Consider the following 15,976-nt stretch of genomic DNA (forward strand, 5'->3'; position numbering starts at 1 on the left):
AGGGGGTCATCTGCATGATTGTAGGGTCTTTGTCTTGCAATATAAAGCACCTTGATGTAATTGTTGTTGTGATTTGGTGCTATATAAATAAAATAAAATTGAAATGAATCAACTACATTGATTTTTTTCGAACTTGATGTCTGATTGCAAATATCTGCAGCGAGAGGTATTCAACAGCCTCAAAATTTCGGGCAGATACTTTTATTCATATGCTGGATCACCTGGTGGGAGGTAACCTGTCTCCAAACAATGGCAGTCTGACACTGACTTAATGCAATCATTCTCGAAGAGATTGCCAACACATTGCAATCGATCTGAGCCAGTTTGGAGCTTGTCCTTCAATGTAACTCTTTGCAATAGCAGAAATGAACAACTGGTTGCCAGCTGGTTGTGTTCTGGTATAATGTTATATGTTTTTCTGCAGCTGAATTGTTCTTCTAGACTACACCACTCCTGTAGTTCTAACTACATCACTCCTTTTGTGGAAGATGTAGAAAAATTATTTCACATTTCTATTTAAGGTGAATTTCTGCATATGTACATGGCAACAGATTTGTGATTTTTCACTGATTTCACAGTTAATCGCTGTATTATCACAAACATTGCCACCTTAACCCCATTCATTTGTAGGCTGACAGCAGGCTGACTTTGTTTTGTTGACATCCTGACGCACAATAGTCGCGTTGAAGACTGCAGCTGACTGCTAAATGTCACACACCTGGTCCATGTCTAAGAAGGAACCATTTCAAAGCCATCGTGTATCCGAATAATCCGAATAATACTGGTCGTGTCGCAGTATCCAACCACTGGTTTCCCTAGTGTGTCTATAGCATTATTTTTGCAATCAGGAGACGTAATTGCTGTTTTCCTTCCTCTGGTGTGAGATCAAGCTGTTTGGATTGTGCAGAAGTTTGTGCGTGTGTGTGTCTGTTTGTAACTTTTCACCCTAGTTCTGAATCATATTATTCACACGGCACACACAAGAAAATCCTGTACAGTTACTAAGTTTATCTGGTCAATGTGACATTTTCTGGCATAACTGAAATGATTTACAGGTACAGACTTTGGGGAAAGTGTTTTTTTTTATGTCAGGGAAACTACACTATTAAAGAAAATAATAATTACATTCCTCATAAGAAGCTCTTTCATAAAACGACTTACATTAGGAGGTCTGAAGAACGGACAGACTTTTACAGACACAGCTGGAGGTGACCATAAGTCTCCTTGCTACTGCGCTGAGTGGTTAAGGGCTCATTACGCTGTAGGATGTAGAGCCTTAACAGGCACTGCACTGTCTTACCTGATGAAGTTATGTAACAGCAGCCAGTCGGCAAGTCACAGGGGTCTGAGCCAACACCTCATTAAATCTGTCGCTTCTATCGAAACCTCACCCCAGTCTGGTGGAGAGGACTCACTCCAAACCTGAAATTACAGCATTAAATTGCCTGAATTTTTGGTGTTAGGCAGACTGTAGCTCTGAACTCAAGGCAGAGGCCTAATAAATGGACCCACATCCTGCAGCATATTTAGTCTGCAAATTCTTGAGCCAAATTGGTATGTCATGGTGGATAACGCCGCCGAGTTTCCTGGAATCGTCGAACTCGGCGCAGAGGACATGAATACAAATTATACATCAAATGTTGTAGAAGTAATATGGTACAAAAAAATGTGTAGAAATGAGGCAAAACTTATTACTGTTGTAGATTCAATTAGTACCAGGCCTTGAGGTATTCGAGCTGAAGTTGGACTTGTCTAAAACTTAGAAATAACAGAATACCGATTAAACTGTTGCTGCTTTTTTTCCTCTTTACTTTTATTTACCTGACCAAATTGCCCAACTTCATATCCCTGTAAAATCGCTCAAGGCGGCGTCAGTTATGGACACTGTAACGTGAACCTGCTCTTGTTGGAAAAACATAGCTATTATGTTAGAAGATTGATGAAAGGTGCACAAAGATATTCTCCGTGCAATAAGGGAAAATACCGTTTTTAAAACAACAATGCGGCCTTAGTGTCTCGCTAGATTACTCAGTATTATGCAAGGGTATTAATGAAAGCCCCCGCAAAGTCAGCGTTAGAAGTTATGGTTGATGGTTTTGCCATGTGTAAACTGTGAGTTCATTCTCGGATCATTTCAGACTATACAGCTGCTCTTTCAGTCACTCGCACCAGCTGGATGCGTTCAGACTCATTCACTCCAACTGAGTGGATGTTTCGCCTACACCTACACACCTCACTCTGTAGATGGAGACTGCTGTAAATCACTGCTTTAGTTTCTCGACACCCAGTCAGCTAGGCTGTGCATTTCCTTTCTTTCTGTTTTTCATACAAACCACCCCGATGCAACCTTTTCCTGTTTTTCTGACAGTTTTTGACTGTTTTTATTTTTAGCCATGCTAGCAGCACAACTTTAAAAGACATTACCTTTGCCTTGGTTCAGACATCTCACTGAGTACCGGATGGACTGCCATGAAAACTGATACAGACATTTATGTTCGCCAGAGAAGGAATTTTACAGACTTTGATAAGTCTCTAACTTTTTCTCCAGTGCTACCAATCTTTACATCAATTGGACGAAGGCACACTTTGACAGGTCAGAGGACGAGATGATAGGAAGGCAACTCAAATTTATACTTCTTACTGTTAAGGTATACAGAAAAGCATCTTTGAAGGCAGAACACAATAAACCTTGAAGCAGATGGGCTACAGAGGCAGAAAATTACACCAGGTGCCATTCCTGTCAGCTAAATCAGGAAACCAAGGCTGAAAATTGCACAGGCTCATCAAAATTGAATGAGAAGAATGTTGGCCAATAACTTCAGATTGCTGTTGGTGGTGTAATGATGTGGGGGCCTGTTAGTACTACCTATTATTTAAACACCACAGCCTACCTGAATATTGTTGTTAACTGTGTCCTCAGTGCATCCGTCTTCTGATGGCTACTTCCAGAAGGACAACCAGCCATGTAAAGTAGAAATTATTTCTTTGGGATGTGGTGGAACGGGTGAATCGCATAATAGGTGCGCAACTGTTTCCAGCACCTTCTCTGTGCCAGGAAGATTTAAGGCAGTTCTGAAGGCAAACGGGGTCGGACCCAATATTAGTAAGGTGTAATTAGTGTCCTATGAGTGCACTTTACATCAGTGGATGTCAACGATTAAATTATGTATAAATTGTGTATTTGTTCCACTACATGGGATATAAAGCTACCCTCTTCTTACTGGTGCATCCAGTCATTTTAGCATCACTGCCATTACACACAGTACCCCCTCACTTTCATGTGTCCATATTCAAAAGGAATGTTCTGCTAAGAGTTTTGTGCCTAATTTACTCCCTTAAAAAATTACAAATAATACTCAAGCTTGTAATGGAAACAGTATTTTAGCCCACTCTGCATCTACCCTTAGCTAGCTAGCTACAGAGAAACTTTTAAAACATGTAGCTTGCTGCTAGAATGAATAGTTTTGCAATTGTAACACAAAGCGACATGGCAATGAACTTGTGCTTACTTACCAAATTCAGAAACATTTGAAAAGCTTTCAGTAAAGAACACTTCGCAGATCCTCCAGAGTGAAAAAATGCTGCATTTGCGTAAATGAAACCAACAGAGCCCTATTTGGTTTTACAAATCTTTATCTTACTGCATTTGACTGAGTAAAGTGAACTTGTTATAGACTGAAGCAGTACACTGATTTATACGTGTAGACTTAACACAAGAAATAAGCAGGATTAAATATTTACCATCTAAAAGGAGCCAGAATTTTTTTTCTTTTTCTTTTTTTTGGAGTGTGTGATCTCAGACAGGGGCACTCTGTGTGAAGTAAAGCCTTATTTGTTTTGCATTCAGTATTATTTTCCAAAGCTTAAGTTGTCATTAATGTTCCTCAGCTTTGTGTGTAAGGATGCACTCAATGAACCGAGTATGTGTGTGTGTGTCTTGTCTGCTATTATACAAAGTCAGAGCAAAGCCAACCATTGCCAAATACATGAAAAAAGACACTCTGCCTTTAACAATATTTTCTTTGTTCACAATATAGACAACAGGACAACAGACACCAGTCACTAGTGTCCAACGTAACTTCACATACTTAGCTTAAAATCTGAGATAGCAGTAAATGAGTTGTTTTAGCTGAAATATGAGAACTGCATGTCCAGACAAACCGAGTTCTGCAATAGAGTAATAGAGCAGCAACACATCGGCCGAGGGTGAGGTAGAAACAACACTAGCAGGACAGACAACCACAGAATTCTTCTTCTTTAAATCCAAAATCTGAATCAAGCTTATAGCTCTCATGCAGAGGATTATGCTTTAAATATAAAGATAAGAACATGTTTTTAGACAGTTTGGCCTACAAGGCAATCACTGGTGGAGGATTGCTGTCAGGAGAAGCTTCCTTTTTCACCTCCGAACAGCTGGTGAATCTCAGCAAATTAAAGGCTAACGGTCAACACAGACCCATTTGATGTCAGCAAGACTTATGGGAAAGGGAATTTTTTAAAGATATTTGATCTGAGGAAGCATATGCTGGAGGCACACATCTTAATCCACCTATCCTAATCTTCTACTCAACTCAGCAAAACACGAACGGGACGGTTCTCTTGGCATGTCAGGACAGCGCACGTGTACACTTAAAAATTGAGTTGGTTTGTTTACACAGCATGAGCAGTGACACATTGTGCTTCACTGAGTCTTATTCCGGGTGCTCTCATCTAATCCTTCACACATCTGGTGCACGGAGACCAAGCATGTCTGGGCTAGAAAGGTCCACCTTGCTGTGGGAAAGAAAAAAAGCACTCGAGTGGAGAGCACACTGGGTTCAGTTCACGTCCACACCCAGGCCGCGCTCACCTGGTTTGATTGAGCGCTGCACGGAGGAAAGAAGGACGCACACATGAGGTGGAGAGGGAAGCCAGCACATGGAAGCAATTATTGCCTCTTCCTGGTGCGCAGTCTGGCCCAGCAGATACGAGCACAAGGCGAACACGTGTGTTTGGGTACATGACAGGTAGAAAGAAAACAAATTCTGCTCGCACACAAAAGAGCTTCTTTCACTCACTCTGTTCCACATCGAACGCTTGTCACATTTCAGGCTTATTAGACAAATTGCTTCTATTTGCTCAAGAGTGACAGGAAGAATGGAAAAATGCATAAAACTCAAAACAAAAACGTTGCCGTCAATGCATTCATCGTGCCTACTGAATGCCAAATTACATCTGAAGAGAGACGCAGCGACTCCCTTCTACAAACACTCAGTGTAGCAAATATCAAATATTGGAGATGAATGTGTTTATTCCACATGAGTGTAACTATTTAAGCCCACACAATGCAAACAGAAAAAAGGGTTTTTCATTTTTTCATTCCTGTGTGGGAGTGTTCACGGTCCGGTAAGCTGTGTGTGGTTATGTGTCTGCTATTTGACTACGTCATTGTGTTCTGTGGAATTATAACCTACTGTCCCTCATTATGAGTGGCGCATGAGGGGGAAGTGGGCCACATGTGGTAAAGCGATGTTACTTGAGATGGAGGCTCAAATTAGTGACCTTGTTTTAAAGTTAAGGCGCAAACGCCGTGCCAGTTCAACTGGATTCTTTTGTTGTGTCCAAACTCTTCGAAACTGGACTCTCTATTTCCTGTCTAGCTGTATAGGAGGAGGATATAATGGATTTCCCAGAAAGACAGATGTCTGATCTCTGAAGTGTGGTCCAGGAAATGAACAGATTTCTCCCATATTCTGTCTGGGCCTCAGTCTCCTCTCACTTCAAGAACAGGATTTGGATTTTCTTTCGTAACACCAAAAGCTCAAAGTCATATCTATAACCCTATTCAGCATAAATCTCATTGTCTAGTAATATCTTTAAAGAAACGATGTGGGGAAAATGGTGATTTTTATTTTACTTCTTTGATAGTAGTTGTAATTGTTACCATCTTGAGGGAGGATATTACAGGGCTGGCAGATCTTAACGCAGTCCTGTCCTATAAAGAAGCCATGGAGGATCACACCAAAATAAGATGAAGCTGTGTGGGAACACGGTGATTTACAACAGCCAGTGCCACCTGTGGCTGCTTGTTTGTCCAAATAACAAGATAAACGGCTTAGGGGGTTGAACCAGGGACAATTCACAGGACTAAATTAACAGTCTAAAGAACAGTTCAGGTGTGCCACTCCTCTGATTTTCTTCTTTTCACAGAGTTTTGTATCGTTTGATGTCATCTGACAAGGCAAGAAACAATTATGTGGGTTGCAAAGGAGCCAATAGTTTAGAAGCCTTATCTAAATCTCTCCCACCCTGAGGGACATGCTCTTGGTCAGTCACCCACATAGGTTCATACAGACATTATCCACATAATACGATTTTGTGCAGACATGGATGTATTTTGTGTTACTTTGTGTTAAAGTATTTCACCTTTTTACTCTACTGCATTTTGTTTACTTTAATTTCAGATTAAAATATAGACCTCCTGGTTGCTGAGCTAAAGCCAGGAGGTTATTGGAGAGAATCTGCCATGTGTTTTCTCCATCTTCTCTCCAGTGTCCTGACTCAAAAAAGAACCCCCCCAAAACAGAAACCTACCAATAAAATACATCAAACTGTGTAATCTGTTTAAGATTTTACTGATCTTATGCGTAGAAGAGATAAAGAAGGCACCGTGATGGAAGAACAGGAAGAAACAGATTCTGGATGCATCCAATCTTCAGAAGAAGACCTCAGCAGGGAGAATCTGATTGTGTGATCCAGCAGTCGGAGCTGTATCACAGCAGCTTTATATATATTTCAGGATGTCAGTGGGGGCAGTTTGAGCTCTTGTTCGGAGAGTTGGGACCAAATCTGAGGAGGCAGTTTGTCTGAGGTATTGCACCAGTTCCACTAGTATTTCACGTGTTGCCAAATCCAGCGATTGGACTCTTAGATCTGGTTATTTTGATTCAAAATATAGGAAAACTTGGGCTTGGTTAAAAAAAAATGTCACAAATTCGTCAGATGAAATTACATGGTCACTGTTAAAAGCTGCAATTAGAATAGGTGAAAAATATTTTTGACCCAAGTAATATTAGCTGATTTTACGTGTCTGGTGTGTAAAGGCTTTTAGGGTTTGTGTGACCACTTAGACCTCAGAGAGTGACACAGCTATGGCAGCATAGTGACCACGCCCCTAATAATGCTAAATTTAGACCTTAATACAATTTAGAGAACTGTAATAGGAACAATTCGATCCTTCTACAGTTGTCATGAAGGAAAGTATCAGCTCTACAGACTGAACAGTTTTGGTGCACATTTGACTTACCTTTTGCTGCTGTTGTTTTGTTGTTGCTTGAGCGGTGATTTGGTTACATTCACGATGCACGTGGCACTAAGAAATAGCCTTCAACCACTGGGAGCCTTTGCAAGCTCTATTATAATGGTTTTTTGCATGAATAATTTCAGCCCAGAATTATAATTTGCTGTTGTGAAATGAGCTCTTTTCATAGTTATATTATTACTTGCTGCTAATGTATTAAGTACAGCTCATTTCATTTACCACGACGGATAGAACAAAAATTTCAACTTGCTTTTCTATTTATACAAGCTCCAACACACTTGAATTACTATGCTGTGTGACAAATTCATTTATGTCAAAGATGATGAATGGGCATTTCCGGAGCACGTGCATTCACCTCGTTCATGAACTAAGCGTTTCCTTTTGCGCTGTTGAGTAAAACTGGTGCCAAAACATGCACCAGTAACTACCCATAGATTGCTTGGGCGTGTTATGTGTTGGGGTCTGTGAATGGAAACCAGGTGCTCTTGTGCTCTGCCAAAGCAGGCCTGTTGATGCATCGTCAGCTTGGTGTGTCTAGAAGTTGCTTGCTGTGCTCATTAGCACAGCAGGACCCCTCACATCAAACGCTCTGCTAATGGCTGATAAAGTAATTGTGCTTGGTCAGGCTGGACAGAAAACAAATGGGGCACGTTTATGTCCAAGGCAACCGTGCAAAACCCTGGTGGCTTCTCAGTCCCAGCCCCACCCCACCATTCAAAATCCAAGCCAGCTATTTTTACAACATGTTAAGAGGAAACAGCTTTTTAGTATATGGGAAGGCAATAAAATGTCAAATCCTAGATTCAAGTCAAAGCAGCAACTTGTTAAAAAATATAGGGAAGAGGGTGACTTATGTGAGGTAAGAATGACAAAGGCAGATGTCATAAGGCTCCTGGAAGGTTTCGGTTAGACAAGAGAAAGAGTGCTCACAGGGGAACAATGTGCTTAAGGAGCACCGGTGGCATACACACCAAAGAGCTCATCAGGACAAACAAACAAAGTCATTAGCAGTGATTTACCTCATATGAAAACAGGAATCAATTTTAAACAGATGCTGCGGTTCATTTGCAGGTTGTTAACATCACAGTATGTTTTAAAAGTCTTTTTGTTGTTGTTGCTGCTGCTGTTGTCTCTGCATGCCTGCAAGTAATCTCCAGACTAGCAAAGCATAGAAATGTACACATACAGTGGCCAACGCTTACTTCAGCACATCTCTGTGCTTTGCTGGCTAAAAATTCTTCACTTTCCCCACATGTATTAGAAAAGACGAGCATGTGTACAATACATGCTGTCAGGGTGAGAGCAGAGGAGAGGAATAAAAGACCCGAGAGACACATTAAGGTTTGGAGGAGTGAAGTTTAATGGGATCGTGATTGCCTTTGTCGGAGGTCAAATATTTAATGGGTTTACGGGACAAAAAGCACAACCAGAGCCTCTCCTACATTCACTCAGCCAACTAGAAGTCCCTACATTAGATTCACCATCAGGCCGACCAAAAAAAGAAAAAAGGAAAGAGCTAAGAACCGCTTTAAGCAGCTCAGTCTTACAGAGGATCATTGCTTCTGACAAATGACAGACATTTTGCTTTTTCAGAGGTTGGGTGAATGGGTATCGCACATTATCCTTTTCATTTTGTTGGAACACACCGTTCCCAACAAACAGTTTTCATCTCCTCCCATCAAAGGGATTTATTATTCTAGCTGAGTAGAATTCTCTTTCCCTCTCTTCTTTTGTGTCAGGAAAACTACCCCCCCTCGGATTACACTCCTGATTAGCTGGTTGAGATCAGTGTTACTTTGCGGGAGAGTAAAAGTGACCTCAGTCTGACTCACTGGTCAGCAGCCATCTGCTCCCAGGGCCCTATGAAATGCACAGACAACAAAGAGGCTGACAGAAAAGACAGAGTACTGCTGGATAGATAGAGAGACAGGTGACAAAGAAAGGAGGCAAATTAGTGCATTACAGAGGGTGGACTTTGACCTTATTGGCCACACTGTTAGCAAATAGGGGCACTGGCGTATAGTTGCTGTCACAGCGTACTGGTGGTGGATGCAGCCAATCGCTTTCCTATGTAGATCCTAAAAAGGAAAAAAAACAAAAAAAAAAAACAGGAATCAATGATTGATCCTTTGCTATAGCCCTTGGACCCCAGTCACACAGGCGGGGAGACTGTTAATCAAGCACTTTGCAACTGCTGATCATGAGGATAAAATATGTATTCCCCAACATGTTGGAAAGTGATTGGGGGAAGTTGCAGAATACTGCTAGGTAAATTTGGTTGCAAAGAGAAAACCTCCCTGTGATTGCTTTGGTTGCTAACATATTTTATTTTGCATGTATGATGCCGACTTATCTGCAAACATTTGCTAACTAACCAATCAGTAACAGTGGAACTGCAAAAACTGTGACAGAAAGGGACAGAAACCCTTTAAAATACAAAAAAAAATGTGCCTTTTGAAACATTTTGGTTTCAGCAAAAGGGAAAAATGGTTCTTTGAAAGTTATTTGTTTCCAGTTTGCATCACATTGTTTCAGTGTGTGCAGACAAATCAGCATCTTCCATGCAAACTACAGGAGACCATGGTAATCTGCTAGCAACCAAAGCAATCACAGAAAGGTTTTGGTGCAGCATCTTCTTTGTGACTAAATTTTCCTAGTAACTCACAAACCAACCGGCTGTAGTATATGGATTTTTTGACACCCGATGTATCAAATAAGTGAAGGCTATAACTCAGAAACTAAGGGCACTGCATTATCATAAGGTAGCAACTTGTCAGTGAAAAGGTAGACCCTCCCTACCGTTAACTTGTCTCAAGCTTGTTTTTCTTACATCTATAGCTTCAGCTGCACATCAGCAACATCATTTTAAAACCACTTAGAAGGGCACACAGGGGTCAACTCTTTGATCGCTTTCTTAATTTGCACACTTTCCAAATTCTACCAGGATGAAAAGCATCCAGTTATTTTTTCCCCAAGTATTACCAAGAATGTCAAGTTTATGTGAATGAATCTCACCCGACTCCAAGCGTGAGAAGGTGTGAAGCCAGCAGCGAGGGAACAAGAATGAGGAGAACATCGGAGGAGAAGATGCCTCTCTTCATCACCTCTGTCTTTCTGACACTGAGGGAGCTCTGCTGCTTTGGGTGCTGAAACACAAACTCTCTGCAGAGAAGGAAGAGAGAGGCGTCGGAGATAAGAGATGCGGAAGCACGGAGATTGAAAGGCGGGGGGGAAAAAAAAAACAAAAAACAGAGATAATGAGAGCACAAGAGAGAAGCCTGAGAATACAAGAAAGAAACCGAGAGCCTGAGAACTGCTACCTGTCAAACAGGCTTATTTTATTGCAGGAGATTAAATGTCAAGTGCGGCAGCATAAATAAAAATGAAAGCGATTCATGGGCTTCAAAGGTATAATCCAACTAAATTAAAAAAAACAAAAAAAGACAAAAACAATGTGCTATTGAATGTTTTGTGAGTAAAACAGGCTTTTTATAAACACACAAACAAACCAAAACAAACAAACAAAAAGCTTATTTTTGTTTACTTATACTTGTATGCATATTTAGAGGGCATACTGCCAGGGTGACGTCATGAATCTTGGCTGGTTCGTGTTACAATTCATTTTTTCTAAAATGTATTATTTTTTTAAACTAGAAAGAATCTTTTAATTATGTACCTCTGGAGGCGCGGGCCTCGAGTCACCTGCTGTCAGTCTTTAAGCCAAACTAAGCTACTTGCCTGCTGGAGTAAATCATCACAGCAGGAATAAATAACAGTAACATTCAAAGGAGCTAGGCTTACTTCGGTGGCATGTTTTCAGGTCTACTGGACCAATCCCACACCCAGTCAGTGTCCACCCGTCGCTCACCATCCTCCTGAACGCAACAAGAATCAGATGATGTTGAATAATTTGAAAAAATTATATATTTTTTTGATGTCTTTATCTGATAAATATTAACCATGTCTCTGTGTTCAAATGAAAACCAGCACCTGTATAGTGACACAGTCACTGTCGTGCTCACTGGTGGGTCTTGGTGAGCCGGTGGACTGTGGAGTCGTGGCCTGTGGAGGACTGTGGATTAAAAACAAACAAACAAGTGAACTTGTACGAGGTGGGTGCGGTCTGGAGAAACAATCAAGCTGCAGCGTGATAATTTTACAGCCCAACAAACAAGAACAGAAAAAGTAAACACGCCGTGGAAAACAAGCAAAGTTCCTCTGAGCACAAAACAAACCTCATTACTGTGCAAATCACTTCTACACCTCACTGTGCAGCTCGCCCGCCCCAAACTCCCCAAACAAAACAAGTTCGTGCCAACAAACTGCATCATTACCTGTCTCTACTCCGCTCGCACTCCAGCTGTGCCTCCAGGAGGATCCTCTCCAGCTCCCCCTGCAGGGCGGTGGAAACGCTGTCCTGCGGCCCTGTCAGGCTCTCTCTGCGGCTCACGGCTGCAATCAGCTCCTCCAGCTCGACCCAGGAGCCTGACAAGAAAAAAGGAGGGCAAGCTGAGTTTGTGCTGACGCTTAGGTGTCGGTAAGAAGGGGAAAAAAAACAATGCTTCTCAGTACACCTATATTAGATTTCTAATAAGCCAAGAAGGAGTCATGATGTGGAAAGTAAACAAACAGAAGCCATTTTATGGAGCTTTTAACATTTATGGGCATTTTGTTGTCTTGTTTATAATCTTACTATAATTACAACTGTACATATTTCATTTTGAAGTCTGTGTGATCCCAGAAAGGTCCAAAGTAACCGTGTTGTGCATAGTTTTACATGTGAAAAACTCATTTTTAATGTTCTATGCAATGATGCAGTTAGCCCACACTTTCTCCTGATTCTTTTATTTATACTTGCCATTAACGTGACTTAAGTCATTTGATTACCCAACTATGTTATGCAGATTACTTCAGCTTTATTGTCATAATGACATATTCAGATTATTTTTACTGCCAAGTAACTGATCCTAACCCGGTTCCGAAACATTGTCAGAGCAAATTTCACACTGCATTACTGATGCACGTTTTTAGGTCCTTCCTAGAACTCTAATCTCTTTAGCGCCGAGTGGGCAGTGAATGGACAGGTGTGTGTTGTTGTCCACTGGCATGTGGAGATTTAGAAGCTGCCCTGCGGCTGTCCTGACATGACACGCAATGACCTCAGAATCACAGAGCTCGTGGCTGGATGGAGACACGCTGAGCCGCGTCCAAAAAACACACATATTATCATATATAAACAGTGAGAGCAAGGCAGAGTGTGCCTGCTTCTTCCCATCAATGAGTGCTGAAAAGATAAACTGCATATGAATGAATGGACACGGGGGCGGGGTTTGGTGATCGGGCACAGGAGCAGAAAGGGATTTACACATGCACGCATATACACATATGCATGCTCGCATGTTGTATGGTGTGTGCGCTCCCACAGCTAAACAGTGGGGCAGGGCTAACTCAGCCTGACAGCATGCTTGCTTACGCAAGAACTTATTTCTGTGAGAGATTAGCCATTCACCCTCTCCCTTCCTCTAGCTGTTTCTCCCTTGTCATGCTGCCCCACATCTCTCGGACAGAGGCAGCACTTACAAAACAGCTCCCCTCATTTACCTACCAAAGTATCCTTCCTCATCTGACCTCTCTGACTGTCACTTTACCTGGTTTATGACGCTTTATAACAAGAGGCGGTGGATGCATGAGCGGGCACAGTGCTGAAGGGGGTGGAAGCAAGTAATGGGGGGAAGGGAGGGCAGAGGAAACTGTGCCATTGCCCTAGTTATTTTCCTACAGAGGGGAGTTGTGACATAACAGCTGCCTTGTTGGCTGCCTTATCTATGTGATGCCACTCTGCAGCACTAAATCAGTTTCTATGGCGCAGTCCTGTACACATTCATCTGTGCCGCTGCCAAATCAGCTTTATGTAATGTGGAGCCAGGATGTGAAAAGACTCAATGAACTGCAGCACAACAGATTAATTTGTGCTCTGCTAGGATGAGAATGACTGTTTCCATTTTAGGGCCAAGAAAAAGAAACAAAAATTAGGGTGTGAGGTGCAGTTTGAAAGAATGGCTGCAGGGCAATCAGATTATTTTTGGACAGCACGGGAGATTCAGATTTTGTTTGTCTTTCTAGAATTGAATATAAAGTTACCTTTAAAGCAGCTGTGTCCTATTCATGTGGATGTAAAAATAAAAAAAAGATAAATAAAATATGAAAATATGGTTGCATTTATATTTTTAATGTATTGATACAGACAATAATTGTGATTCTTTTTACATTTAAAAAGGCTGTGATAGAAACGGGCATGGAGACCCTGAAATAAAGTGGGAAAAAGAAGATCAATACCTAGCTAGCTAACTATTAACGAAATGTGAAGACACGGACTGGTACTTATATAACACTTTTCTACCCTAATCGAGTACTCAAAATGCTTTTTTACTACAACCAATCACACACACATTCATACAAGCACTTTTACATATCTATGCACCTTGTTTAAAATTGACACACACTCACAGTCCAATGGATTCATTGTGGACAACTCATCAGCATGCGGACTCAAGTAGTCAGGGATCGAACCACCAAGCTTCCAATTGGTAGACAACCCACTCTACCTTCCCTGTTAGCAACAAATGTGAGGGAAATCTGTTTATGTTTTGTGTGTGTGAAAGTAAAAAAATGCTGGTGGATATATTGGATTATTGGATTTTGAAATTACCATCTGATAGTTTCTTGTTTAGCAAGAAACTATCAGATGACATATCAGCGATGGGTTTTCAGTTTTGGGCTGAAATCAAATATTTGTCAAACTGATCTTTTATTATTTATTTATTTATTTAGTAAACAACCTGCACATCAGTGATTTCCACTGTACAGCTCCCAATGATACAGCTCACAGTGATCCACATGTTTTACCCAGCATCCTCTGTTCCAAGCAATGTGCAGCCAGCTAAGTGGAGCTATAAGTATCAGAAAATCTCCGCAGCTTAATTGGCTTACAGAGATACAAACAGGTGAGTCAGGGAATCCATTTACACAATGACAGTAGCAACGACAATGACAACTATAAAACTGCCTGTGCCTTGTTTCCGTCTGTGGCCTCTTCTCACACCTGCTCTCAGAGTCTGACAGGCTGTTAGTATCTTGTCTCCATTGATAAGCAGCCACGGCTGGCTAGCTCTTCATTCAAACACACTGAGGGAATGAATGTTCTCATTGCCTGAAATGTTTTGCCCACACACTGTTGACATTTGCATCGTGAAATTGGAGTATAAATCGACCCGTGCGCACGCAAAATTAATTTACAGCCTGTTTAAGGTATGCAACAATCGGCTACAGACACGCTATTAAAAGGCAAATAGTTAACAGTGATGACGTAACAAAGAAACAACGGCCTGGTCCATGTGCCACCATCACTCACCGTAGAGTCCGTCCTCTGGCGTCTGCGAGCCGGACAGAGACATGTTTGAACGCTGGGGAGAGGCTGGAGAAAGAGCTCGGAGAGATGCTGACACTGACCCAGGAGGACAAGCAGGTGCAAAACCGGTCTCTACCCTGTACACGTTACCCTCAGTCACTCTGCGTTGTTGTGTAGTCTAAAAATGACACCGACGCAGCGCTAATCCGCTCCCCGTGCCCTCCCTTCCCCGCGCGCACCCCCTCCCTCTCCGCTTTCCCACGTGTCAAGAAGGAAGAGGTAAACAAACAGACTGTGCAGCTTAACATCACACATAGATGGATAGATAGTCCTGAGCACCTATTCAAATTGCACCCACCATTCACACCATTAATGATCTGTTAAGAGCAGTTACTAGGTAATTAGTATCTATACCGACGCTGGTGTGGGTACTGGATCGATACTACAAGATAAGATTGATACTTTGTTTCTATCCTCTAGGTTCAGTATGTAACCCACTGAATTGGATTAAATTAATTCTTTTTTTTTTGAAATGAAAAAATATACCTCAAACATGCGCTGTAAAGAAAATGTCTGAAACTTTTGTGTACATCTATTTTATGTATTGCCAACACAAGTATTTAAACAACAGAAGTTGACCCACAATCCTAATATATAAAATAATAATAATCTTCTCATAAGTTGTGCCCCATTACTCTGCTCTGCATATGTTGAACTATTGTTAGCATTGGCATGGCTATTGTTGTGTATTTATTGGTATCTGATCAATACCAACATTTGCAATATCGTACAGCACTAGCAATTATTTACAGGGAGAATGAACAAAAGTAAAACATTTTATGTGTTAATGACTGTAAAACAACAAATATGATATTGGCCTTGAGCACAGTGTGGGTAATAGTAAAGAGCCACTGGGTGATCACTGTGTGCAAGAGTCACTAAACTCTGATCGATACTGTAGGAGTAGCAGGTCTTGTAAACTGTGGACAGATGGACGTGGATGCAACATTGTATCAACTCAATGGGCCACAATGAGCTGAAAGCCCAAGACCGCAGTCTGTTATGTTAACACAAAGCAAGTAGTGATTGACCTCTGGAATCAAAGTGCTTGAATAAATACTTAAACTGATGGCGATGCCAATCAACCAGCCAACACTTGATTGTAAATGGGCAGAGGTCAACAGTCTAGTATCGTTACAGGTGGAAATTCTACCCATGTTGGCTTTGTTGTAAATTTTAAAGATTAATGGAGCAAATGACTTTCTAGA

At 41.4% G+C, this 15,976-nt stretch overlaps 1 protein-coding gene across 1 annotated transcript; it reads right to left on the bottom strand.

Moving 5' to 3' along the window:
* Positions 1-8,647: 8,647 nt before the first annotated feature.
* Positions 8,648-14,933, bottom strand: LOC308391644 (BCL2/adenovirus E1B 19 kDa protein-interacting protein 3). Its single transcript, XM_080874302.1, has 6 exons — positions 14,712-14,933; positions 11,635-11,785; positions 11,291-11,372; positions 11,102-11,175; positions 10,316-10,462; positions 8,648-9,378 (listed from the first exon to the last, which is right to left on the bottom strand). The coding sequence occupies exons 1-6, from the start codon at positions 14,752-14,754 to the stop codon at positions 9,330-9,332; spliced, it is 546 nt and encodes a 181-aa protein (XP_080730428.1). The 5' UTR covers positions 14,755-14,933; the 3' UTR covers positions 8,648-9,329.
* Positions 14,934-15,976: the final 1,043 nt, after the last annotated feature.

This window comes from Rhamphochromis sp. 'chilingali' (assembly GCF_963969265.1).
Source record: "Rhamphochromis sp. 'chilingali' genome assembly, chromosome: 2".
Classification (NCBI taxonomy): Eukaryota; Metazoa; Chordata; class Actinopteri; order Cichliformes; family Cichlidae; genus Rhamphochromis; species Rhamphochromis sp. 'chilingali'.

Bases quoted from the DNA above. Each gene is read 5' to 3' on its own strand.
- LOC308391644 (XM_080874302.1), bottom strand. From the start codon at position 14,754: ATGTCTCTGTCCGGCTCGCAGACGCCAGAGGACGGACTCTACG. The intron at 11,373-11,634 runs GTAATGATGCAG...TTTAATCCACAG, and splicing joins TGCGAGCGGAGTAGAGACAG to TCCTCCACAGGCCACGACTC. The intron at 10,463-11,101 runs GTAAGCCTAGCT...CCTTCTCTGCAG, and splicing joins CCTGAAAACATGCCACCGAA to AGAGTTTGTGTTTCAGCACC.